General features: G+C 35.5%; 1 protein-coding gene across 1 annotated transcript in view; it reads right to left on the bottom strand.

Annotated features, from left to right (window-relative positions):
• ROCK1 (Rho associated coiled-coil containing protein kinase 1) overlaps positions 1-26582 on the bottom strand; it is a 125069-nt gene that overhangs the window by 75125 nt on the left and 23362 nt on the right. Inside the window, exon 2 of the mRNA XM_069568911.1 lies at positions 13943-14024. Within this exon, the coding sequence (XP_069425012.1) occupies positions 13943-14024 (82 nt within the window). The remainder of the gene's footprint in view (positions 1-13942; positions 14025-26582) is intronic.

The raw sequence follows: 26582 nt of genomic DNA, 5'->3' as shown, positions 1-26582 counted from the left end.
CCCAAGCCCATTTTCCCCAAAGTAAACATTAATCTTTTTCTTATGAAATTTAATACTAGCAAAATGATAAACTTGCTAAGCCCTTATTACTTCTAAGACCAATAAGCAGGAATGTGTGACCACCAGATCCTTTTAACAATTTGTGACTGTCAACTGTGCTGAGCCAGGTGACGCTGGCAGAAAGTTAAAATTCAGAGAAGTATGAACTCAGAGTGGAGAAGGAAATGGCAACCCACTCCAGTATTCTTGCCTAGAGAATCCTGTGGACAGAGAAGCCTGGTGGGCTGCTGTCCATAGGGTCGCACAGAGTCGGACACAACTGAAGCAATTTAGCGTGCATGCATGCATTGGAGAAGAAAATGGCAGCCCACTTCAGTATTCTTGCCTGAAGAGTCCCAGGGACAGGGGAGCCTGGTGGGCTGCCATCTAAGGGGTTGCACAGAGTCAGACACAACTGAAGTGACTTAGCAGCAGCAGCAGCAGCATGAATTCAGAGAAGCACGGGTAGCGAGGATGAAATGGACAAACTGAGTCACAAGAAACCACCATGTTTTGATAGGCCACAAATTAGCCAAATATCTCTAAATAAACACATCAAAAGATGAGTGCAGAAAGATTGAAAATTTATAGTTTCAGGGTTATGAAAAATTAAATATTTCAATCACATACAGACTCTTTAACTTTCTAGAAAGCCAACAGATGGTTTTTCTTTAGAGTCTTTTTTTTAAAAATCATACTTTATACACAATAAATTTTACTTCTAGGAATACGTATATGTACAAAAGAGTATTACAAAACATTTAACATGTGTTACTGAATAATAATTACATAGAATGTTGTTCAACATATGATGTTGAGCAGAGATTAAACTGCACATGGTATATGAACTCAATTTTCCAAAAACATAAATATATACTGTTAAATATATATATATATATACACACACACACACACACATATACATATATATACACACACACACACAGAAAAAAGCCAGAAGGGAATATACCAAAATAATAACTGCAGTAGTTTCCAAGTATAGTGGGATTGGAGATTATTTTATTCTTCACATTTTCCATTTACTTCAAGTTTTCTATGATTCTGTTGCTTTTTAATGAGAAAAAGATATATTTTGCCTAATTTAGGGTCCTCAATTATAAAGTGCATCATATTTTACGTACCACTATAGATTATAAGACATCCTTAATTATTTAAAAAATGTTTTAAGAAAATGTCAGAATAAAGTATGGCATTAAAAACTGTGTACAATGCACTATTTGTCCAATATACTGCCACTCACTGCATAAAGAAATCCAGTACGCCTTGCAAACTTCTAGAGTAGTCAAGCAGTCCTAATAAGCTCTAAAATGATCTAAAACATATCTAGAAAATCTACAATGTAAGATTCAATTCCCTAAATCCTGATTTTGTTTCAGTACAACAGTTAATAATAATAATAAATTATTCTAAGCCCAAATGTTCAAATAGGATTCAAGCTCCAGGAAGATGGGTCATGTTTTACCAGTGTGCACACAGGTATACACACACATAAGGAGTAATCTAGTTTGAGAAATAGATCAACAAAAATCAAAACCAAACCCCAAACTCCTCAACACAGCATAAGATGGCTGTTAGATACTATTCTCCAGTCTTTTATTTCTAGATACTCTCCTCAACAATGCTCTGGCAATGCCCAGTTACTTGCAGCTTCCCACACAGAGATGCTGCTTCACATCTCCAGTCCTTTGTAAATGTTGATCACCCATTTAAAATGACTAGCCTAAAAAAAATAAATAAATAAATAAAATGACTAGCCTCACTTTATTTGAGCAAGTCACTAAAAGCAAGATCTAATTCTTTATCCATCTCCTCCTCAGCCATTCCCGATCCCCTCAATCTAGGGTGTGTGTGTGTGTGTGTGTGTGTCTGGTGTGTGCGTGTTTTGAGCAAGTCACTGCTGCTGCTAAGTCACTTCAGTCGTGTCCGAATCTGTGCGACTCCGTGAGACTCCACAGACTGCAGCCCACCAGGCTCTGCCGTCCCTGGGATTCTCCAGGCAAGAACACTGCAGTGGGCTGCCATTTCCTTCTGCAATGCATGGAAGTGAAAGCAAGTCACTACCAAGATCTAATTCTTCATCCATCTCCTCAGCCATTCCTGATCCCCTCAATCTGACAGGCTGCCTACCGCGCACATGCATGTGTGTTCCCCTTCCCAACTCTTTGCAACTTCACGGGTGTGTGTGTATGTGTGTGTGTCCGTCCCCGACTCTTTGCAACACCATGGACTGCTGTGTGGCCCACCAGGCTCCTCTGTCCATGGAATTTGCCAGGCTAACATATCCTACTCCAGGGGATCTTTCTGACCCAGGGATGGAACCCGTGTCTCCTGCATCTCCTGCACTGGCAGGCAGATTCTTTACCATTGCACCCTGCCTTCCTCCTCTGGGACACTGCTATTTCTGTATTGTTTCATCTGTCAACATGGCCTGGAATTGTTTGTATTTCTTCTGTTAGATTGTATATTATCATTTCCTGAAGGGTGGAGACCACACTTCATTCATGAATATGTCCTTGATGTATGCATGTGCTCAACAGATACTTACTGAAACATACAATGATATTATTTACAAATGGCCACAATCACTCACTGCTCTTACCTGTTCAGAGAAAACCTGTATGTTCAGGCACATACATTTACTCCAAAATAATAAAAGTATATACTTAAAAAATCAATCTTGGGTTTCTCAAAATGTTAAACAGAACTATAGGACTTGAGAATTCCACTTTCAGGCATCTACCCAAGAGAAATGAAAACATATGCCCACATAAAAACTTGTGCACATTCACAGCAGCATTTATTCATAATATTCATAAAAAGCAGAAAACAATCCAAATGTTCATCAACTGATGCATGGATAGATAAAATGTGGCATTATCTATAAATGGGGTAGTATTTGGCAATGTGAAAGAATGAAATACATGCTACAACATAGATGAACCCTGAAGAGATCATGCTAAGTCTAAAAATTCAGTCATAAAGGATCACATACTGTATGAGTCCAGCTATACGAAATGTCCATATTGGCAAATCTATACAGACATTCCCTAGGGTTGGGGAACTTGGAGAGGAATGGGAAGTGACTGCTAATGGGTATCGGGTTTCTTTATGAGATGATAAAATGCTCAAAATGTAACTGAAGTAATGACTGCAACAACCTTATAAATGCAGACAAAAACCAATGAACTGTATACTTTAAATGGATCAATCTTCAGTACATAAACTATATCTCAATAAAGTAGTTTTTAAAAAAATCAATCTTGGGTTTGGCAATGATTTTTACAAGCAACACCAAAAGCACAATCCATAGGAGAAATAAATGATAAATAGAGCTTGTCAAAATCAAAAACATTTACTCTGTGAGATAGTATGTAGTCTTCTGAGTCTGGAGATGTAGCTTATTGATGCTCCTCCGCACTGAGCATCTGCTGGACTGGTGATCAGACTCCAAAGAATCAAGTATGGAAAGGAAAAATAGTAACTTTCCAAGGGAGAAGCCTGGCAGACACTATCTTAAAACAAGTGATAAAGATGAATATTATCACTAGTGAATCACAATGATATCATATATACCAAATATAATGTGATGAGAAGCACATGTCATCTCTGTGGTACTCATCCTCAAAACCCATAACCCCTGTGGAACTATGAGAAAACACTGGAAAAAACTAAACTGAGGAAAGTTCTACAAGATACTTGATCAAGAATCTTCAAAACTGTCAAGGTCATAAACATAAACAAGGAAAGCTTGAGAACTCTGACAGACTGGAGACGACTACGGAAAAATGGCAACTAAGTAAAATGATATATGCTAGACTGGATTCTGAAACCAAAAAAAAAGGAGATTAGTGCAAAAACTGATATCTAAGTATGCAGTTAATAGTAATATACCAACTTTAATTTCTTAGTTTTCTCAATGTACCACAGCTATAAAAGATGCTAACATTACAGAAAGCTGGATGAAGGGCAGCTGCACGATACTATGTACTATTTTTGCAACTTTTCCATGAGTGTATTCCAACATAAATAATTTATTTTAAAACTAAATAAAGAGAATATTTAACATTTGTATATGAAAATCTGATTTAGTAATATTTTACTTGTAATAACTTCAAACAAGATCATGTAATACCCTAAATTAGACTGCATACTATATTCAACTTTATGGCTCCACTAAAAAAAATTCTAACTTTTATACCACTTTCTGGTATAAAACTGAATTTTGGCAATACATATATCAAAATACAAACTGGATACAACTTTTGACTCAGAAATTCCTGGAATTCACTCCAAAGAAAGGAAGAGCAAGTATACCAAGCTGTATGTACAAAAATGTTAATTACAGCCTAAAACAGTGAAAAACTGGGAGGAACCTGAGAACCACCTATTATAGAACCAGTTTTTAAAATCATGGCACATTTATTCATCAGACTATGTGTATTCATTTAAAAATATGTGTTATCTATATTCATTGGCATAAAAAGGCACTCTACAACGTGCTTTTTCACTGAACAAGCTATGGAGAGCTGACAGAAATGTCCTACTGATTTTTATTTGGGCTGTTCTAACTTTTTGCCCAAATGACAATATAATCTATTGATAATCCAAAGTATTTGCAGACCTGATTTTGCCAGATACATTTCTTTAAGTATTAGATTATGCTCCTGAAGATTATTAGTTTTAAAATATCCTAACTTCTCTCCAATATACCTCACCAATCCTAGATATTATTATTTTTATCTTTCTTCCTCAGATTGCCGGAGGTTAAGGGTATTCTTATTTTAACCTACATTTCTTGAAATAGTAATGCATTTGTTCATCTATTAACTGCTCATTGGTCATTTTAATTTTTTCTTCTTTATACTACATTTTCAATTACTTTGTCCATTTTTATAGTTTCTGGTTTTCTTATGGACTGGAAGGATCTCTTCAAACATTAGGAATATAATTCTTTTATATATGTTGTCATTTTTTCCAGTTTTCTTTATAAAGTTTTGAAATGACAAAATCTGTCAATGTTTACTTTACAGTTTCTGGCCCTGTTACCTTGCTTTAAAAAAAAAATTAAAAAGTCAATCTCTACTAGAAGAGTATACACATAATACTTATAATTTCACCTAGTACTTTTTCATCTTTACATTGGTTTAAGCTGTAGAGACAATTTCATTTTCCTTGCATATATAATTTAATAAGCAGAAAAGTATCATGATTTTAACAAGTTTAAAAAATAAGTATTTTACATTTTGAAGCATGCCTGAGTAATGAAATATTAAGACTTTAAGATGGGGGAAAGAGGAACAAACTTTGTGATGATCATCACTGCCTGTTTACATATATATAAATATCTAATTAAGTGTATAATCCATGAAATGTTGTTTTGGAAAGGAATTTAAGTAGCCACTAAAGAAAAGATAAACTCCATTAAAATACTGTACAGTAGGTTACTAAATACAATTACTTGGAAAAATAAAAACTTGAGAAAATAAAAATAAAAACATCTTTTTACAATAATGCATGTAACTTAGGCTTTAGTGCAGTGATTTAATACAATAACAGAACCAATTGAAAGGGGATACCTCTTGCATTTCTCTAATAATCAGTGATGTTGAGCACCTTCTCATGTGCTTTTTGGCCCTCTTTATGTCTCCTTTGGAGAAATGTCTATTTAGGTCTTCTGTCCATTTTTTGATTGGGTTGTTTGTCTATATTTTCAAAAATTAATCCCTTGTTAGTAGCAATGTTTGCAAATATTTTCTCCCAGTCCAGTGGCTGTCCTTTTGTTTTATGGTTTCCTTTGCCATGCAAAAGCTTTTAAGTTTAATTAGGCCCCATTTTATTCATTTTTGTTTTTATTTCCATTAATCTAGGAAGCAGAAAGTCCAAAAAATAAATTATTGCTATGATTCATGTCAAAGAATGTTCTGCCTATGCTTACCTCTAAGAGTTTTATACTATCTAGTCTTACATTTAGGTCTTTAATTCATTTTCAGTTTATTATTTTATATGGTATTAGAAAATGTTCTGCAGTCCCATTTTCCCAGCACCACTTACAGCAGAGATTGTCTTTTCTTCATTGTATATTCTTGCCTCCTTTGTCGCAGACTAATTTACCATAATTGCACAGGTTTATTTCTGGGCTTTCTAAACTGTTCCACTGATCTATGTCTGTTTCATACCAGTACCATACTGTTTTGATTAGTAAAACTTTGTAGTATAGTCTGAAGTCAAGGAGCTTGATTCCTCCAGCTCTGTTCTTTCTCAAGCTTGCTTTGGCTATTCAGGGTCTTTTGTGCTTCCATATAAGTTAAAAATATTTTGTACTAAGTCTCTGAAAAATACTGCTGATCCATAAACTGCCTTGGGTAGGATGGCCATTTTAACAATAGTGATTCTTCCAATACAAGAACACAATATATTTTTCCATTCTGCTTGTGTCATCTTCAATTACTTTCATCAGTACCTTAGAGTTTTCAGAGTACAGGTCCTTTGCCTGCAGGTTTATCCCTAAGAATTTTTTTTTTTGATGCTATACTATATTGGAGTGTTTCCTTAATTTTTATTTCTGATATTTCACTCAGTGTATATATACAACAGATTTCTGCAAATTAATTTTGTATCCAGCAACATAATTCATTGATGAATTCAAGTAGCATCTTCAGGATTTTCTGTCTATAGCACATCATTTGCAAATAGTGACAGTTTTACCTTTTTCCAATTTGGATTCCTTTTACCACTTTTTTTCTCTGACTGCTGTGGCTACGAGTTCCAAAACTATGTTGAACAGAAATGGCCAAGAGTGAGCAGCCTTGCTACTCATCTCAGAAGAAATGCATTCAGATTTATACCATTAAGTATGATGTTAAGGTTTGGTAATATATCGCCTTTATTATGTTGAGGTATGTTCCTTCTATGCTCACTTTGAAGAGCTTTTATTACAAGCGGATACTGAATTTTATCAGAAGTTTTCTCTATATCTATTGAGATGATCATGTTTTTTACTCTTCAATTTGCTAATGTGGTGTATCACACTGATTGATTTCCAGATATTGCAATATCTTTGCATTCCTGGAATGAGCCCCACTTGATCATGGTATATCATCCTTTTACTTCATTGCTAGAATTGGTTTGCTAATATTTCGCTGAGCATTTTTCCATCTACGTTCATCAGTGATAGTGACTATGATTTTCTTTTTCTGTGGTATCTTTCTCTGGTTTTGGTATCAGGGTGATGGTGGCCTCACAGAATGAGTTTGGAAGTATTCCTTCCTCTGCAAAATTTTGGAATAGTTTTAGAAGGATAGGTATTAACTGGTCTCCAAACGTTTGGCAGAATTCACCTGTGAAGCCACCTTGTCCTGGACTTTTGTTTGTTGGCAGTTTTTAAATTACTGATTAAATTTCAGTGCTGGTAACTGGTCTATTTGTATTTTCTATTTCTTCTTGGTTCAGTCTTTGAAGACTGTGCTTTTCTAAGAATCTGTCCATGTCTTCTGGGTTGTCCATTTTACTGGTATACAGTTGCTCATGAAAAGTGAAAGTCACTCAGTCGTGTCCAACTCTTTGAGACCTCATGGACTATACAGTACATAGAATTCTCTAGGCCAGAATACTGGAGTGGGTAGCCTTTCCCTTCTCCAGGGGATCTTCCCAACTCAGGGATCAAACCCAGGTCTCCTGCATTACAGGCAGATTCTTTACCAGCTAAGCTACAAGGGAAGTCCAAGGATACTGGAGTGGGTAGCTTATCCCTTCTCCAGGCAATCTTCCTGACCCAGGGATTAAACTGGGGTCTCCTACATTGCAGGTGGATTCTTTACCAACTAAGATATCAGGAAAACCCATAGTAATCTCTAAGATTCTTTGTACTTCTGTGGTGTTGGTTTTAATTTCTCCTTTTTCATTTCTGATTGATTTGGGCCCTCTCCCTTTTTTCCTTAATGAGTCTAGCTAAAGGTTTATCAATTTTGTTTATCTTTTCAAAGAATCAGCTTTTAGTTTCACAGATCTTTTCTATTGTTTTTTAGTTTCTATTTATTTTTGCTCTGATCTTTGTTTCTTTAATTCTACTAACTTTGGGTTTTGTTTGTTCTTCTTTCTCTGGTTGCTTTAGGCATAGAGTTAGGTTGTTTATTTGAGATTTTTCTTGTTTCCTGAGATAAGCTTGTATAGCTGTAAACTTCCCTTGTTGGGTTTATTTTTTTAATCCAAACAAATTCTCTACCATATTTTTACTTTCAGGTTCATGGATTTTTTTTTCATACATACAACGATCTCCATTCTGTTCCTGTAGACTGATAAGATTTGTTTAATAAGTATGCTTTTCTAAGAGATTCATATAATTATGAATCTTGTACCCCAAAATCTGTTAAATTCATAATGGTTTACAAACATAAACAGCCAAAAATTAATGTTTTCAAATCTGCCCCTCCTCCTCCTTTCATTGCATCAGTTCAGTTCAATTGCTCAGTCGTGTCTGACTCTTTGCCACCCCATGAACTGCAACACGCCACGCCTCCCTATCCATCACCAACTCCCGGAGTTCACTCAAACTCACGTCCATCAAGTCGGTGATGTCATCCAGCCATCTCATCCTCTGTAATCCCCTTCTCCTCCTGCCCCCAGTCCCTCCCAGCATCAGGGTCTTCTCCAATGAGTCAACTCTTCACATGAGGTGGCCAGAGTATTTTCAGCTTTAGAGTCATTCCTTCCAAAGAACACCCAGGACTGATCTCCTTTGGAATGGACTGGTTGGATGTCCTTGCAGTCCAAGGGACTCTCAAGAGTCTTCTCCAACACCACAGTTCAAAAGCATCAATTCTTTGGTGCTCAGCTTTCTTCACAGTCCAGCTCTCACATCCATACATGACCACTGGAAAAACCATAGCCTTGACTAGAGGCTTTTTGGGGCTCCAAAATCACTGCAGATGGTGATTGCAGCCCTGAAATTAAAAGACACTTACTCCTTGGAAGGAAAGTTACGACCAATCTAGATAGCATATTCAGAAGCAGAGACATTACTTTGCCAACAAAGGTCCGTCTAGTCAAGGCTATGGTTTTTCCAGTGGCCATGTATGGATGTTGAGAGCTGGACTGTGAAGAAAGCTGAGCACCAAAGAATTGATGCTTTTGAACTGTGGTGTTGGAGAAGACTCTTGAGAGTCCCTTGGAATGCAAGGAGATCCAACCAGTCCATCCTAAAGGAGATCAGCCCTGGGTGTTCTTTAGAAGGAATGATGCTGAAGCTGAAACTCCAGTACTCTGGCCACCTCATGTGAAGAGTTGACTAATTGGAAAAGACCCTGATGCTGGGAGGGATTGGGGACAGGAGGAGAAGGGGACAACAGAGGATGAGATGGCTGGATGGCATCACCAACTCGATCCACATGAGTCTGGGTGAATTCTGGGAGTGGGTGATGGACAGGGAGGCCTGGCGTGCTGCAATTTATGGGGTCGCAGAGTCGGACATGACTGAGCAACTGAACTGAACTGAACTGATACCTTAAAGTTGCTATACTTTACTGAGACTTGAGCTTAATTACTAATGAAAAAGATCTTACTCCATATTCCAGGTATATTCTTAGGTCACTACATGAGATACCTGTCAGCAAAAAATAATTCAAAACAAAACATTTACATTCAGAAAACAATTCTGATGTACCCAGTAATGAAAACTATAGAAATCTATACGAACTAATTCCAGAAATATGAAGAATACTATCCTATGAAAACTTATTACTCTCTGTGAAATACTACATAAATACAACTTCAGGAGTTGAAGGTGAATGTCATATTGTCATGTAAATGAGTCACACAGTATGCACCCTTTTGTACCTGGCTTTTTGGGGGCAGGTTTCCTGGTTTTTTTCATTTACCACTCAGTGCTTCTGAGATTTATCAATGTTGTTGCACTTAACAGTAATTCACTCTTTCTCACTTTTGAATTTCCCATTACATGGTATACCACAATTTATTTATCTATTTACCAGCTCATGTACATTTCTGTTGCTTCCAGTTTACAGCAATTATAGACAAAGGCTCCTTAAACATTCTCATAAGTCTTTGTGTGTATACATACATATTATATTTCTCTTACGTAAATACCCAGCAGTGGGATCCCTGGGTTATCTGATAAATCCATGTATAACTTTATAAGAAAAAGGCCAAACTGTTTTTCAAAGTGGCTCACCATTTTACAAACCAACCAGCAATGTGTCAGAGCTCAGCTGTTCTGCATTTTCACATATAGTTGATACTGTCCGTTTTAAAATTTTAGTTATTCTAATAGGTGTGTACTGATATTTCACTGTGGTCATAATTTGCAACCTCCTAATGACTAATCACGTTGAGCAACTTTTCATATGTGTGTATTTTTAAGGGGGAGAAACATCTATCCAAACCCTTTGCCCATTTTTAAATTGGGCTGACTTTTTATTATTGAGTTTTAAGACTTTAGATTATCAATCCTTTATCAAGTACAGTAAGACCCTTACATACAAATGAGTTCCATTCCAAGAGCATGTTCATAAGTTCGATTTGTTTGTAAGTCTAGCAAAGTAAGCCCAAGGTACCCACCTAAATCCACTACACAGTACTGTACTGTAAGAGGTTTATAATACTTCTTATACAAATAATACATAAAAAATAAAGAAAACATTTTAAATCTTACAGTACTATACCTTAAAAAGTACAGTAGTACCAGTTACATTACTGCTGCTTTTACACTTGCTTACAGACAAGCTGAGCTTGAAATAAAGATATTGTACTGGACTTACAGAGTTCTGTACAGTAAACTACACAAAAGCACAACCACTTAAAGAGGATGCACATATGTGACAATGAATGCCAGATATGTCAACTAACCTATATGACTGGACACATGGAACACATGTTCACGTCTTTGAAAGTTCGCAATCTGAAGGTCCATATGTAGGGGACCTAACTGTATGTGATTTGTTAATATTTTCTCCTATTTTGTAAGTTGTCTTTTCACTCTCTTGACAGTGTAGTTTTGAAGCACAAAAGTTTTAAATTTTGATGATGCCCAATTTATTTCTTTCTTTTCTGCCGCTGTACTTTAGGTGTATATCTAAGAAACAATGGTCTAATCCAAGGTCATAAAAATTTATGCCTATGTTTCTTCCTAAGAGTTTTACAGTTTTACATTCTGAATTAATTTTGTACGGGGTGTGAAAGAGAAGTCCAACTTCACTCTCTTGCATATGGATATCCAGTTTTATGAGCACCATTTGTTGAAAAGATTCTTTTCCTCTTTCACTTGTCTTTGCAACTATATTCTCCCAGTCAGTGATTTACCTGTTCATATTCTTAGCAATATAATTCTGAAGAGAAAAAGTTTTGAACTTTGATAGCATCAATCTTAAAAAAAAAATGGTCTGTGCTATTTGTGCCCCATCTAAGAAATTCTTCCCTAACTAAAATCCTATATATTTTCTATGTTTTATTCTAGAAGGGTTACTAGTTTTAGCTCTTACATTTAGGTCTATGATACATTTGAAGTTGATTTTTGCATATATTGTAAAGTAAGAATTAGGAATTGAAATCCCTTGTCAAGTCTGTTGAAAATCAATTGACTGTATATGTATGGATCTATTTCTGTTCTATTATCTATATGTTTACTCTTTCATTTCATTACACTGTCCTGATCTTAAAATTCAACACTGTTAATACTCCAACTTTGTTCTTACTTTCCAAAATTGTTTTGGCTATTCCAGACCCAATATTGCCATATGAATTTTAGAATTAATGGTTACTTTATACAAAAAAGCATGCTTAGGTTCTGAGACCACATGGACTCTGGCTGGGGAATTCCTGACATTTTAATACTCAATTATCTAATCCATCAACACTGAGTATCTTTTTTAAGGTCTTCTTTCATTTGTCTCAGTATATGAAATCATTTTTAGTATACAGGTCTTACACACATTTTGTCAAATTTATCCTTAAATTTTTTATGCTTCTGCTTCTACTGTAAGTGGTGCTATATTTGTTAGGTCTATTTAAAATTGCTTATTGCTAAAATATAGAAATAAACTGCTTTTTGTTTATCAATCTTCTAGCTTACAACCTCAATGATAAGTTCTTGTAGGTTTTTCTGTAGAATCTTGAGGATTTTCTGTACCAAAAAAAAAAATGCTGTCTGTATAAACTTTAATTCTTCCTTTTTAATCTCTATAATTTTTCCTTTTACCTTATTTCACTGTCTAAAACTTCCAGGACAACAGTGAATGAAGTAATGAAAGAAGACAGAGTTGCCTTTTCCCAGTTCTTGGAGGAAAGCATGTAGTCATACACAATTAAATATAATCTGAACTATAGGTTTTTTGTGGCCTCTCCTATTAGCATTAGAAATTTTCCTCCAATTCCAAGTTTGCAGAGAGACATCTGCAAACCCAGAATGAATACTGAATTTTTTCAAATGCTTTTCCTATATTTACTAAGATGATATTATGGATTTTCTTTTTAATATGTTAATACACAAATTGATATTTGAACCTTAAATGAACTTTGCAATCCTGGTATAAATCCTACTCAGTCAAAATTTTAACAAGGCTAGATATGAATCGCTAAAACTTTTAATATTATTCTCTGTATTTTTCTTCAATCTAAAAACTAGACTAAACTACACAGGTTAATCAGTTTACATAGTTTAGCTTTTTATCTTCATTTTACTTATTACATTTATACTATGGCTCCTTTACAAAATATAATGTAAAGGCAAACTTAATATTATGAAAGCAGCAATGTTGCATAGTAAAATCAGTAATCGATTTTTTAAAATGTGTTCCAATTCTTGTGATCTTACTTCACCAAACTATACTCTCCCACCACCCCCCTACTCTCTGTACTAACAAGCAATTATACTTTTGCCTCCCATCAAAGAACTGGTCAAGCTTCTCCATCTTTTTAGTTCTTCTCTACTGTTAAGTAAGGAGGTGAAGCAAATTAAACAGCACTAAAATTTTCCTGCAATATCAGTAAGATGTGAGAAATTAATAAAACTTGTTTAAAAGTTCTCTATTCAGAATCTGGCATTATATTCCAAAACAGAATTAAGGCTGAAAAAATATTTTTATAAAAAAGACAGAAACAGAAACCCAAAAGATTGATAAGTAAAATTCTGAGGCAGGATTTCAAAGTGTAGAAATGATAAAAGAAAGTAAATCTAAAGTTAAAAAGATCTGACTACTTAGAAAAATAAAACTTTTCCAACAAAACATACATAACCCAAATTGGCAGATAATACTACAACAAACTCAACCTAACTGTATCAATATGTATAGTTTAGGAATAGATTTTTAAAAATGGAGTGGGGAAGATTTTATGACCAAAATTCTTATTATCAATTATTTAAGATGAAAAATTTGAAACTATTTTATTCAGTTTTCTAATCAAATTTTAAACAAAATATCTAATATCAAAATCTTATAAACATCTTTTTATAAAAGAACATCTGTCAAACTTAAGTATACACCAGGTTTCATGAAGAAAATTCATATCTTACAGCTAGGAGGGCTTTTCATATGTAATCAATTCTTAACCTGCAGGTATTAAAATATAACAGCTAATTCATTTATAAAAGAAAAACAGAATAAATAAAACATTATTGAAATTCAATATGCATGTATGTTTAAAATATTTATGTTAACCATTTACTTTTTATTCCCTTCTCTGCAAGATATTTTAGATTTTCCTGATAAGCACTCAAACTGACAAAGTTTCTTTCCTATTTCCTTCTCATCTGATGTAGATACTATTGATGAAATAGCCAGAGTAAATAGAAAGAAAAAAAAGGGCTTGAATTATCTAAGTCAATATTTCATTTTACATAGTCTAGCATTAACCTCTACAAAAAATTACTTACATCTGCTTAAAAAGTTGTCAATATTTTTGTTTTTTCTTAAGGCAGGAAAATCCAAATCATATACCAAAGCATCCAATCCATCCTAAACAAATAAACAAACAAACAAAGTTAGTTTTTTTGGATCACACTATGAACAAGTTCCTCTTTCATGAGTATAAAGAATAAAACTTACGCTTTAACATTTAATCTGCTTAATCTGCCTTTCTCTCACACATCCTGTATTCATTTAACACCTTCTATAAGGTTACATGAGTACTGGAAGAAGAGAAAGCTCATTTTTATTTCATACAGAGCAGAGGTCCCCAACCCCCAGGCCAGTACCAGTCTACGGCCTGCTAGAAACCCGGCGGCACAGTAGAAGTAAGCAGTTGTCTTCCACAAAATCAGTCCCTCATGCCAAAAAGGTTGGACATCACTGATAACAGAGTTTTCACTCTCTAACTCTCCCAGGCAGAGGAGCAGCAAAATTACCACAAACTGGCTACAAGTGACCTCAACTTATGCTCTTTTCTCCATATAAGGGCATGAAATTTTACTTTTCACCTTCCTTTAACTACTGCATTTATTTATTTCAAACATTCATAAAAAACAAATGACCTACATTCTGGACCACAAATATTTTATAAGGTAGTATCAAATATTAGTTCCTAAAATGTGAAGTTTAGTGTAAAATAAATTCTGCATTTAGACACATTTTTATGGTTCGTATATAAATATATTGGGTTCTCTTTCTTTGAAACACTTTTTAGAACAACCACTAGTAAGGGACAAACATGGACTTTTACTTTTAAGGGGGACATTTAAGTATTATCTAAGCAAGAGCAGGACAATGAGAAGGTGTACCAATCAGTGTTGAAGTAGGAATGCATCTATTCAGATTATATCTTATCATGTGCCAAATGGGAAACATTCAGACAATCCCAAGTCATCTTCATTGTATTTAACTGAGGAAATTTAGTTTGCTACAATAAAGCCCAAAAATAAAAAGCAGCAAAGGGAAACACACCATCTGGAGACCATGAACAGTCATGTTCATAAAAGTCTGAAAGAGAAATAGAAGCTAGGGGAGATATACTTTGTATTAACTCAAAGGTATGAATAACTCCAGCTATTTTAGAATACTTAAAATATTTCCCTAGGAAACTGAAAAGTCTAGTCAAATCTTTATAGGTTTTAAAATATATCACTGCTTAGGTTGGAAACTGATCATGGAGAAGATGACTAAAGAGACCAACTAACCCTACTGCTGGCTTTTTAGAATTCAGAGGTTTGCACAGATTTTCTTCAGAGAAAAAGTCTCCCCACCAGAACAGGTTCATCTATCCTTGAGACACATTTCTTAGTCTCATAAAGTATTTGAATATTTCTGTTAATGATTTTTACAATAAAGAGATGAGAATTTTTACTTGTATTGAAAACCAATCAATAAATATATTAATTCACTATTTTCTACGACAAGATAAATTAAATGTATATACACCCCTTTGACTAGATTTTAAACTCTTTAAAGCAGAAACCGCAGTTAACATCTCATTTTCTCCCACAGCATCTTCCAGAATGTCTTGAACAAGTGGGCATAAAATGTATGTTAAACCAATGATTTTTTTTTGCTCCAGAGCAAATGTATTATATTACTCAAGAAATAACACTTTCCCTATTAGATAGCAAGTTTCAACAGACCATGTCATTCCAAAAAAATTGCATAGATTATAGAGTAATGCAAATAACACTAGCCCCACAATTTTAGGTCAAATTTTGATAAACAGTCCTAAGAAATACAAGTAAGCATAATGTAATAAAATCAACATATTATTACATCTTATAATAACTACTATTTTAAGAGCTCCTACTTCCAAAGACACTTTCCAGTTTTAAAAGGTTCAGAACATCTAAATTTATGACAAGTTGTTTTCTAATATTGAATAAAACATTAGAAAGTGAGGGAAATGTGCATTAAACTTTACTCATAACACGCTCTTTCCAATAAATATACTGCAAAACTACCTACAATCTTACTCCAAATAATTTTTTTAAGTTACTAAATGTTAGGAAAAAACCTCAAAAAATCCCTTGTTTAATTAACCACTACATTTCATAGTCAAGGCAAATAACAATCAGAAACATTAACCGATTTGTCCAACGCCACAGAGCTAGTTAGTAAGTTGTGTTACAAGCAAAATACGAACTCTTAGTCTAATAGTTACAGAAATAACATGACCACGATAAAAACATGATTTAAAAACCCTGTATCTCTAAAATGAAGTTAGGAATTGAGACCAAACGTGTATATTTAAGTCCAAGAAGTACCATTTAAAAACTAATAGAAAATCACAGGTCATATTCTTCTAATTAAAACTAGAAAGTACACTGGTCAGGACTCAAACCTAGTGTCCTGAGTCAAAATACTACATTTTTTTCTAGTACGCCACCATGCCCTCTTCTGCATGACCTTCCCCAAACTACCTATGAAATCAAACAGCTTACCTTACATTAGAGTTATTTTTTACTTTAATCTCCACAGCTCGATTTCTGATGCGACGACTAAGCTGAGCCCCAGAACTGAGCAAGGCATTTTACTCACAGCATCGCAGATACTGTTGGCTCTCCTACCCCAACTATTTCCTCCTTCTACCTTCCCTTCCTAATTTAAATCTTGATTTTGTTCGGGCAACCCACCTTTCTCCATGAAACTATGAGCTTCCATGAAGGGAGAGATCTTCTCCAACTCAAGGAGGTCACTTCTAATTTAAGCTAAACACAGAGGCCTATTACTCTTGCCAGTGTTCAGCTGAAGTACAGGAACATGGTAATAATCTGGCACATCAAATGTGAGGGGAAAACCTACAGAAAGGTTTCTGGGGAAAAGTTTCTTCTCTCCTGAAAGAGATACATGTCAGAGATAGTCTCTCGTTTTATGAGAAACTGTCATATCTCTATATGACACTTAAACAACAGCAGCCACCTTGGGGCCTCAAGGGAAATTGGCAGGAGACAAAGCTAAACAATGAGGACAAGAGACATGAAAGATGGAAGGAGCCCGAGTCTGTGATGCTGCTCCTGAACCACTGAATTAACCTACTCTGGAAACTATCCTTCCCACTCTATCTCAAGATAATACATTTTCCTTATGGTTTAACTCAATTTACATTGGATCTTCTAATTCTTGTGACCTAAATGAAGTAAAAGTCGCTCAGTCGTGTCCAACTCCTTGTGACCCCATGAACTGCCCATGGAATTCTCTAGGTCAGAATACTGGAGTGGGTAGCCTTTCTCTTCTCCAGGGGATTTTCCCAATCCAGGGATCGAACCCAGGTCTCCTGCATTGCAGGCGGATTCTTTTCCAGCTGAGCCACAAGGGAAGCCCAAAAATACTGGATTGGGTAGCCTATCCCTTCTCCAGCAGATCTTCCCGACCCAGGAATCAAAGTGGGGTCTCCTGCATTGCAGGCGGATATCAGGGAAGCCCCTCTTGTGACCTAAAGCACCCTGAAATACACAGAGTTCATTAAATGCCAATGTAAGAGATATAGGACTTGTTGCACCAAAAGGGTAGGAGAATCATCCATTCAAACAGTGAAACCAGGGGCAAGACGGGGCTGACAAAAAGTGTCACTCTTTGGCAAACACCGTTTGTATAACTGAGCCTCAGTTTTCTCTTTTATAAAATGGAAATAACTCACTACAACTCAGGCTCTGTGAGAGTTAAATGAGTGATGTATTCGACCCTTAAACAGTTCCACTTTTCACTCTTTATTTCTCTAGCTGACATCTGAAAGCTCTACAAGTTAGTCTCACTATTGACAGAAATGACATAAAGAGAAAATATGTATTTTAGTCATGTGGTCATAAAACCTCAAGAGTAAATCTCAGGTCATGATATTAAAAACTTTCTGAGTGTAGAAATCCCATATATAGTTAAAAGTTGGGGGGTTTTTTTGGGAAAAAAAAAGATAATGCATCTAACTAGTCTTAACAATAGAATTCAAGCATGCATTTGTTAATGGAAAACTAGTAGCCTCCACTAACTGGTGTACAGTCATTAGGACTAGGTGTCTGGCCCTATCACCATATACTTTGATTTTATAATTGTAGGAGACAGTATACAGTTTTTCAGTATCATTCATAAGCCAAAATTGTATTTTTTTATCAGAGAAAATAAAATGGGCAAGAAGGTATCCTTCTAGCATAATCTAAGGTATATACCAACAGAGGCTATAAGGGGAGTCAAAACACTGAGGTTGAGGAGAGGGATGCAGGCTTCCATTTTAATGAAGTAAAGAAGCTACACAAGGTAATACTACCTTAGAGTAGGACAAAGAATTCTGACTTTTATTCAGTACTCTGAAGTTCTGTAAAATAATGGAGAATAAGGCTTGCCACTTCCTAAAGTCCATATTCTAGTACCAGAATTCAGAACCTTAACAGAAATTACCATTAATTATTATCCTCCCATAATAATCAATTATTATAGAGAGGAGTCAAGTGTCAAAGAATTACAAAAGTTAAATCCTTTGCTATGTATATTTGAACAATGACAGTAGACCAGTTGGAGAAGGCAATGGCACCCCACTCCAGTACTCTTGCCTGGGAAATCCCATGGACGGAGGAGCAGGGTGGGCTGCAGTCCATGAGGTCACAAAGAGTCAGACACAACTGAGCGACTTCACTTTCACTTCTCACTTTCACGCAACGGAGAATGAAATGACAACACACTCCAGTATTCTTGCCCCAAGAATCCCAGGGACAGAGGAGCCTGGTGGGCTGCCATCTATGGGGTCGCACAGAGTCGGACACGACTGACGCGACTTAGCAGCAGCAGCAGTACACCAGTTATGGCAGTGTATTTTGAAAGAAACTAGTCACATTAGAGAAGCGTTGAAAACTTTCACATAAACAGATAAAGGCAACCATAATTAACAACAACTATAACATTTTGCAAGAAACTCTAAAGAATGGACATTTCATATGTCTTAAAAAGAGCTAGTATTAGGAGCGGGGAAAGCACTAGTTGTGTTACCTCACAACAGAGTTTAAGTAAAAGAGAAAGAAGCAGGAGGAAATTATTCAACTTAACACCGCTGCAAACTTCAGTCTCTGGGTAGTTCTGAATTACAAAAGTAAGATTCCCGTGTAAAATATCATTTAAGATTAGGTCCATTAGTAATAATACACTTGTTATAAAGTACAAGCATATAAAGGCACTAGGAAAGAAACAAATACTATGTATAAAAAAAATTTCAAAACCAAAATCGTTACTATTCTAAATAAGCTTTTGAGAAACTATTACCCCTCTGCAAAAAAAAAAAAAAAATTAAAACGCAGTAAAACAAGGACTTTTGAAAATCAAAAACATTTTCTTGACTATTGTCAAATATTTGATGACAGTCGGTGTACCACTTAAAGAAAATACTTTGGGTCCATGTTAATCTCTTTCTTACGTAAAGAGATAAGAAATTTCTCAAAATTAAGCAGTGATATGAAAATGGAAAAAGAATTTCCTGAGGGAATTTTAACAACTTCTGATATTAAACTAAAATATGTTTAAGCAATGTGACATTACTATATACATGCCAGTGCATCCTAGGATAATTATACAACAAAAAATTTAGTATTCCAAATACTTAGTTAATTAAACATACTGTGGCTTTTCCCAACCAATCTCAAACTATACCTTTGCAGCCTCATTTTTCTCTACATGCATGTATCTGTCCTAGAGTCACCTCCTATTGCTCAGTCTACCCCGCTGCCTTCTTACCTGCTCTTTTCCCCAGCTAGAACATGAATATTTCTTATATGCACACTGCTTCAAATGTTTGTGCTGCCTTCCCCAACACTCTGAGAAAATGTTAAAAAATAAAACACCTCCTATGCACTTCCTGCTTCAGGAATTACTGTACTTGTTATAATTATTTGTAAGTCTGCCTTCAGAAAACAGAAAGAGTAGTAGTAGTAATAATACTGATGATAAAAACAGTAAAATACTTTGTCTCTGGGAACTCACTGGTTAGTAGGTATAAAAAGTAAATTATATGGGATCCTGAGTATTACGAAGTACACAAACAGAGAAAAGACTGCTTAACTGGAGCTTCATAAAGGACATGAAATATGAGCTGAATGGCTTTAGCCATTCTTTATATTGAATTATAGTCAATTTACAATGTTGTATTACCTTCAGGTGTACAGCAAAGTGGCTGAGTTACATATATATCTATCCTTTTTCAGATTCTTTTCCATTATAGGTTATCACAAGACACTGAATACAGTTCCCAGTCCTTGTTGTCTATCCATTTTATAAATAGTAGAGTGTATCCGTTCATCTCAAACTCCTAATCCCCCCATCTCCTTTTATAACCAAAAGCCTGTTTTCTATGTCTATGAGTCTATTTTGTAAATAAATTCATTTGTATTATTTTCTAAGATTTCACATATAAGTTATATCACATTTGTCCTTCAATCTCTGACTTACTTCACTTAATATGATAATCTCCAGGTATACCCATGTTGCTGCAAATGGCATTATTTCATCATTTTTTATGGCTGAGTAATATTCCACTATCCTATATTCCACTGTATGTATGTGCGCACACACGCACACACACACGCACGCACACACACACACCCCACATCATCTTTATCCATTTATCTGTTGATGGACATTTAATGCTTCCATGTCTTGACTTTTGTACATAGCGCTGCTATGAACATTGGGGTACATGCATCTTTTCAAATTAGTTTTCTCTAGGTATGTGCCCAGGAGTGGGACTGCAGGATCAAATGGTAACTCTTTATTTTTAGCTTTTTAAGGAACCTCTATACTGTTTTCCATAGTGGTTACACCAATTTACATTCCCATCAACAGTGTAAGGAGGGTTCCTTTTTCTCCACACCCTCTTCAACATTTGTTATTTGTAGACTTTTTAATGATGGCCACTGACTATTGTAAGTTTAGTTGTAGTTTTAACTTGCATTTCTCTAGTAACTAGCAATGGTGAGCATCTTTTCATGTACCTGTTGGCCCTCTATATGTCTTCTTTGGAGAAATGTCTCTTAGGTTTTCTATTTATTTGATTCAGTTGTTTGTTTTTTTGACATTAAGCTGTATGAGCTGTTTGCATATTTTGTAAATTAATTCACTACTGGCAGCATCATTTGCAAATACTTCCTCCAAGACCATAGGTTGTCTTTCGTTTTGTTTATGGCTTCCTTTGCTGTCCAAAAGCTTTTAAGTTTAATTAGGCTCCATTTGTTTGAGTTTGTTGATCTTTAAAGAAGAGAATTTGAAAAGAGCAAGATGGAGGTGGGATAAAGCAATCTAAAGAGAAGAAAGGCAAGAAAAATTTAAAGAATGAGAATAGGATGTTCTGGGTCCATAGATATGAGAAGAGGTGGTGCAGCAAACAATGCTGTGAGGATGGGTTAACGAATGTGTATACCAGGCTAAGAATTTTGGTATTTCTGTTACTGGAACCACAGGAATTTCGGGGAGAGGAAGAGTGACATGACTAGCTTTTATTTTACTAAAGTCTGACAATGATAAAGACAATGGATTAAAAAAAGAAGCAACAGGTGGAAAAGGGAGTGGTCAGGAGCACACTGTGGTAATAAGGGACAAAAAGATCCAAGTCTGCACTAAACGGGGGCAACAGGAATGGAGCACTAGAAGCCAAAGAGTCTGAAGAATGACTGAAAGAGGGACAGGAAGGATTGAGAATGAATATCTTCCAGTTTAGGTGAGTAGAGAGTGACTTCATTAACCAAGGCAGAGAATACATTTTGGAGAGGAAAGATAAAGATTTTAGATATACTGAACTTGATATCCCTGTAGGATACCTACCACTTTATGGTTAACTAGATGGTAGTTCAAAATATGAGTTTGAGTTCAACAGAGAGACTGGGCTGTGATACAGGTTTGGAAGTCATAAGAATACATTTAAATTCATGATAACAGATGCAATTACCCAGCAAGTGTAAACCAAGGGGAAAATGGAAAAAGAGTGAATAATAGATTTCTGAGAAACATTAACATCTGAAAGACAAGCAGAGCAAATATGACCAACGAGCAATGAGAGATGGGGAAGGAAGATGTAACAGTGTCACGAAAGCTGAAAAAACTGCAGAGAACTTAAGAGCAGAGCAAAATGCCACAGGGAGGTCAACTAAAATGAAAAATGCAAAAGGAGCCAAACGATTTGTAATTAAAATGTCACTGATGATAGCTGCAGAACGTAATGCCACTGAACTGTACATTTAGAAACCATTAAAATGGCAAGTTACATATTCTACGTATTTTGCTACAACTTTTTAGAAGCCACTATTGGACATCAGCAAAGTGGTGGACTAGGAAACTCCAAACTCTTGTTCCCCTACAGGAAAACAAAACAAAACAAAACAAAAAAAAACCCTACACAGCAGCTCTGTAAACCAAATTTGTAGTTCAGGAAAACAAAGTTTTAGAGCAAAAAAAAGCAAATATCCCATGGAGTAAAAGCCACATTCAAATGGTAGGAAATTTTGTGACATGTTTACTCACTGTTACCCCACTCTCTCCCAGAGTCGGGGTCTTGGTCTTGAGCAGGTAACAGGTTGGTTCCCACTTCCCCCACCTCGAACTGGAGGGAGCAGAGTGAGACCACATTTGTCAACTGCTGTGTGTGCCTGTTTCAACCTATCCGAGGGATGTCTGAAGGACAGGGACAAGGACCTTTCTGTTCTGTGCAACTAAGAATACAGAGAGACAAAGCAGTGGGGGCAAAGCTCATAAAAGCTACCAGAAGACTGCAAACCCCACAGACACCTGAGGCAAGAGGTTACAGAAGAGATGTACAAGACCACCTAGGCCCAGAAAAGCTACAGTGAGACTCCTGGGGAAGCTTTTCTTTTAAAGGTTACTATCGACCCCAGGATGGAAGGGGCATAAACCAACTTATAATGGGTAGAAAAGCTAGTGGAAAAGGAACAAATGAAATAATGGCCAAAATAAGTGAGAAAAATTAGAAGCTTGCATGATTTAAATTTAAATTTGATGAGAAACTTTTAGGTAGAGGAGATATATTTTTATAGAATAAAAATTATTAAGTGAGGTTCCAAAAAAATCTAAGGGAGGACAGAATTAAGATACAAAGCTGAGACATCAACCTTCTAAAAAAGAAAAATATTTCTATGTAAACAGTATCACGTCATAAGCAGCCAGAGTCATATTCCAATCGAGAACACTTGATAGTCATGTAATCTTAAGCAAGTTACCTAACCCTTCACAGCCTCAATGTCCTCACCTGTAAAATAAGTGTAACAACAATAACTATCACATGTGAAATGTGACCATGTAGGGCTGTTGTAAGAAACTGATACATCATAAGAAGTCATAAAAATATATTCATGGATAATTTCACAGAGGATTTTCCTCCCGATCATTTTAACAGTTTACAGATACAGGTAAACACAAGCTAGATTTTGTGTGGGCATGAATAAGCGAAAACTTTCAGATGGTTTGAAACTTTCAGATGGCTTTATTTTGGGGGAAGAGAGTTTATTTTTCCAATTTTTCCTTCAAGTGTCTGATTCGTTTCTTTGGGGAAAAATAAAACACGTCATATGTTCAGTTAGCAGTATTATGAAAATATTTTCCAATAAACCCAGCCCAGTGACTTTGTAAATGAAAGTGAGAAAAACAAACTGATTTCCAGCCAACTATATTGACTAATAAAAAATGAAATGCACTTTTCCTTTCCAGTCTGAAGTCTTTTGATGAGTCACAGAAATGGCTTGTGGAATCTTCATTTTTCAGAGTCCTCACTGTCACTGGTTTGCACATTTCAAAGAGCCAAATCTATTGGTTATTTTAACAAGCACCAGTGTGTGATCTTGACTATTTAATAAAGAGGAAAGGGATGCAAAGCAGTGTTTCCTTTTAAAGGCACCAAAATGAGTCACTTGCCTGTGTGCTTCATGTCACCCTAATCAACACATGTAGTTAAAATGTGGAATATTTTTTCAGAATGGTTACATTTGTTGTTGAATTAAAAAATAAAATAATTAAAAAAAATACACAGCTCGTTGCTATCTTCTTAAAGTTCCTATACAGATTTTCACAAAGCCAAACCTTGATCAAAGGTGGTTGGGGGTGGGGGGAATGAACAAAGACTCAAGAGACCTACATAATCGTAAGATTTAATGTCACTAGAGGCCCAGAAGGAGAAGAGAAAGATAATGGGACTGAAAGGCGTGAAATAAATAAAAGCTAAAAACTCCCTGTATTCGGCAAAAGACCTAAGCCTCTAAACTGAAGAAACTAATAGGACATAGCCAAAGAAATCCAAACCAACAAAAAAACTGTCCAAGTAGAATTCCATATCAAAAAACAAAAAAAGATAGTTTCAGATGACAAAAAACTAAGACATTTGTGACCAGCAGATCTATTCTAAAATGACAGTTTAAGGAAATTCTTTTTTATATATTTATTTTTAAAAAATAATTTAAAATTTTAATTGAAGTATAGTTGTGTACAATAATAAAGGAAAATTTTCAAATCAAAAATGATAAAAGGATGAATCTTCGGATAACAGAAAGAACAAATGAAAAAGTAAAAATAGGGGAAAATACAATATATTTTCATCCTCTTGAAAGTTGAAACAAAAAATTTTAATATTACCTGATTGTTTCTCATTTTATATAGATATTAAAGATGAATATATTATATACTAGGAGGCTAAAGGAACACAAAGAAGATTCCTATCCTTTCCTCAAACCAGTAAAATGTCAACACCAATCCAACGTTGTGAATTATACATGTCTAATACCTACAGCAACCAAAAGAAAAAAAAGCTATACAAAGAAATACACACAAAAGCATTATAGATAAAGAAGCCTGTTTCCACCATTTGGTTCGAAGAATATGATGAACTTTCATTTTAAAATTCTAATTCTGGAACATAAGATTACATCATAAGTCACCAAGGATAAAATCAGAGGCATCTACCCATGTACCAGACCACCATGATGCAGGTGTTTTGGTCTAAAGGGGCTTTTTCAAAGCTCTGTGAGTCAAAGAAAGGTTGTGGAGGCACATGTCTACCAAAGCTCTCAGACTTATGATTGGAAAGGATTCTTTCCTTTGAAGCCTCCCCAGCTTGTATGAGCAGTTGAGAAAGCAGAGTGGCTGTCACCTCATTATATGAAGACCCCTGAGCTAAGAATGACTCAAGCCTGAAGAGGCTTCCTTCTTCAGTCACAGCGATGGCTAGCCCATGTTCACATTCCAATGCACACACAAACACACACACACACACACACACAGAGGCAACAACCATCATTAGCTGCTCAAAGAAGTGATACTGGACTAGAATGGAAAGAGGGTTTAGTTGTAAAATAAGAGCTTGGACTTTCAGCCCTTGGGATGTAACACACAGCACGTTCACTATAGTTAACAATACTGTGCTGAGTATCTGAAAGTTGCTAAGAGAGCAAATCTTAAAAGTACTCTTCATATATAATTCACTATATGAACGAGCTAAAGAAGAAAAATCACATGATATCAACAGACGCAGAAAAAGTATTTTATTAAATCCAGCTCCCATTTATGAGAAAAACTCTCAGGAATAGAGGTGAACGATCTCCCAACTTATCAAGAATATCTACAAAAAACCCCTGAAACTAACATCCAACTTAATGGCAAAGAAAAAAAAAAAGATGATATCCCTCAAAAATCAAGAACAAAGCAAGGATATCCTCTCTCACCACTCTGATTCAACACATCAGTGAAGCCTACAGCCAGCTCAATGAAGTAGGGGAAATAAAAGACATACAGATCAGGAAGGAAGAAAGTTATTCATTTATATTTACAATATCATTTATGCAGAAAATCACAAGGAAACTACAGAAGAAAAACAAGCAAAAACACCAAGAACTAGTAAGTTAGTTCCACAAGGTCATAAGACGTAAGGTTAATACACAAAAACAACTGTATTTCCTATATATTAGCAATAAACATGGAGAAACCAAAATGTAAAATAGAATGTCATTTATATCTACTCAGGTAGAGGAATATTGAGGAAAAAATCTAACAAAATATGCAAAGAATTTATGCTGAAAACTACAAAATATTGATGAAAGAAATTTTAAAAGGATCTAAATAAATTGAGAGACATAGCATTCATGGACTGAAAGACTCAACATGATAAAGACATTAATTCTCCCAAAACTGACATTAAGGTTTAACGTAATTCCTATCAATTACCAGCAATAGTTTCCGTACATACGGTAGATATGGGCAAAATTTTTCTAAAATTTATATGGAAAAGTAAAGGAACTAGAAAAGCTAAAAAAACATTGAGAAAGAATTATGTGGAAGAATAACTCTGCCCAAGTTTAAGGCTCACATAGCTACAACAGTCAAGACAGTGCGCTATGCATGGAAGGACTGACATATGGTCCTCTGTTGGTGTCTCCAGGAGATTGGTTCTAGGACCCCAGGGAATACCTAAATCCACAGATGCTGAAGTCCCTTAAATAAAATAGCACAGTGGAATTCCCTGGCAGCCCAATGGTTAGGACTCACTGCTTTCATTGCCAGAGCTGGGTTCGATCCCTGGTCAGGGAACTAATATCCAGCAAGTTGTGCAGCGCGACCAAACAAACTAAAAAG

Source organism: Ovis canadensis, chromosome 23 (assembly GCF_042477335.2).
Source record: "Ovis canadensis isolate MfBH-ARS-UI-01 breed Bighorn chromosome 23, ARS-UI_OviCan_v2, whole genome shotgun sequence".
Taxonomy (NCBI): Eukaryota; Metazoa; Chordata; class Mammalia; order Artiodactyla; family Bovidae; genus Ovis; species Ovis canadensis.
This window is presented reverse-complemented; position numbering and strand designations above follow the sequence as displayed.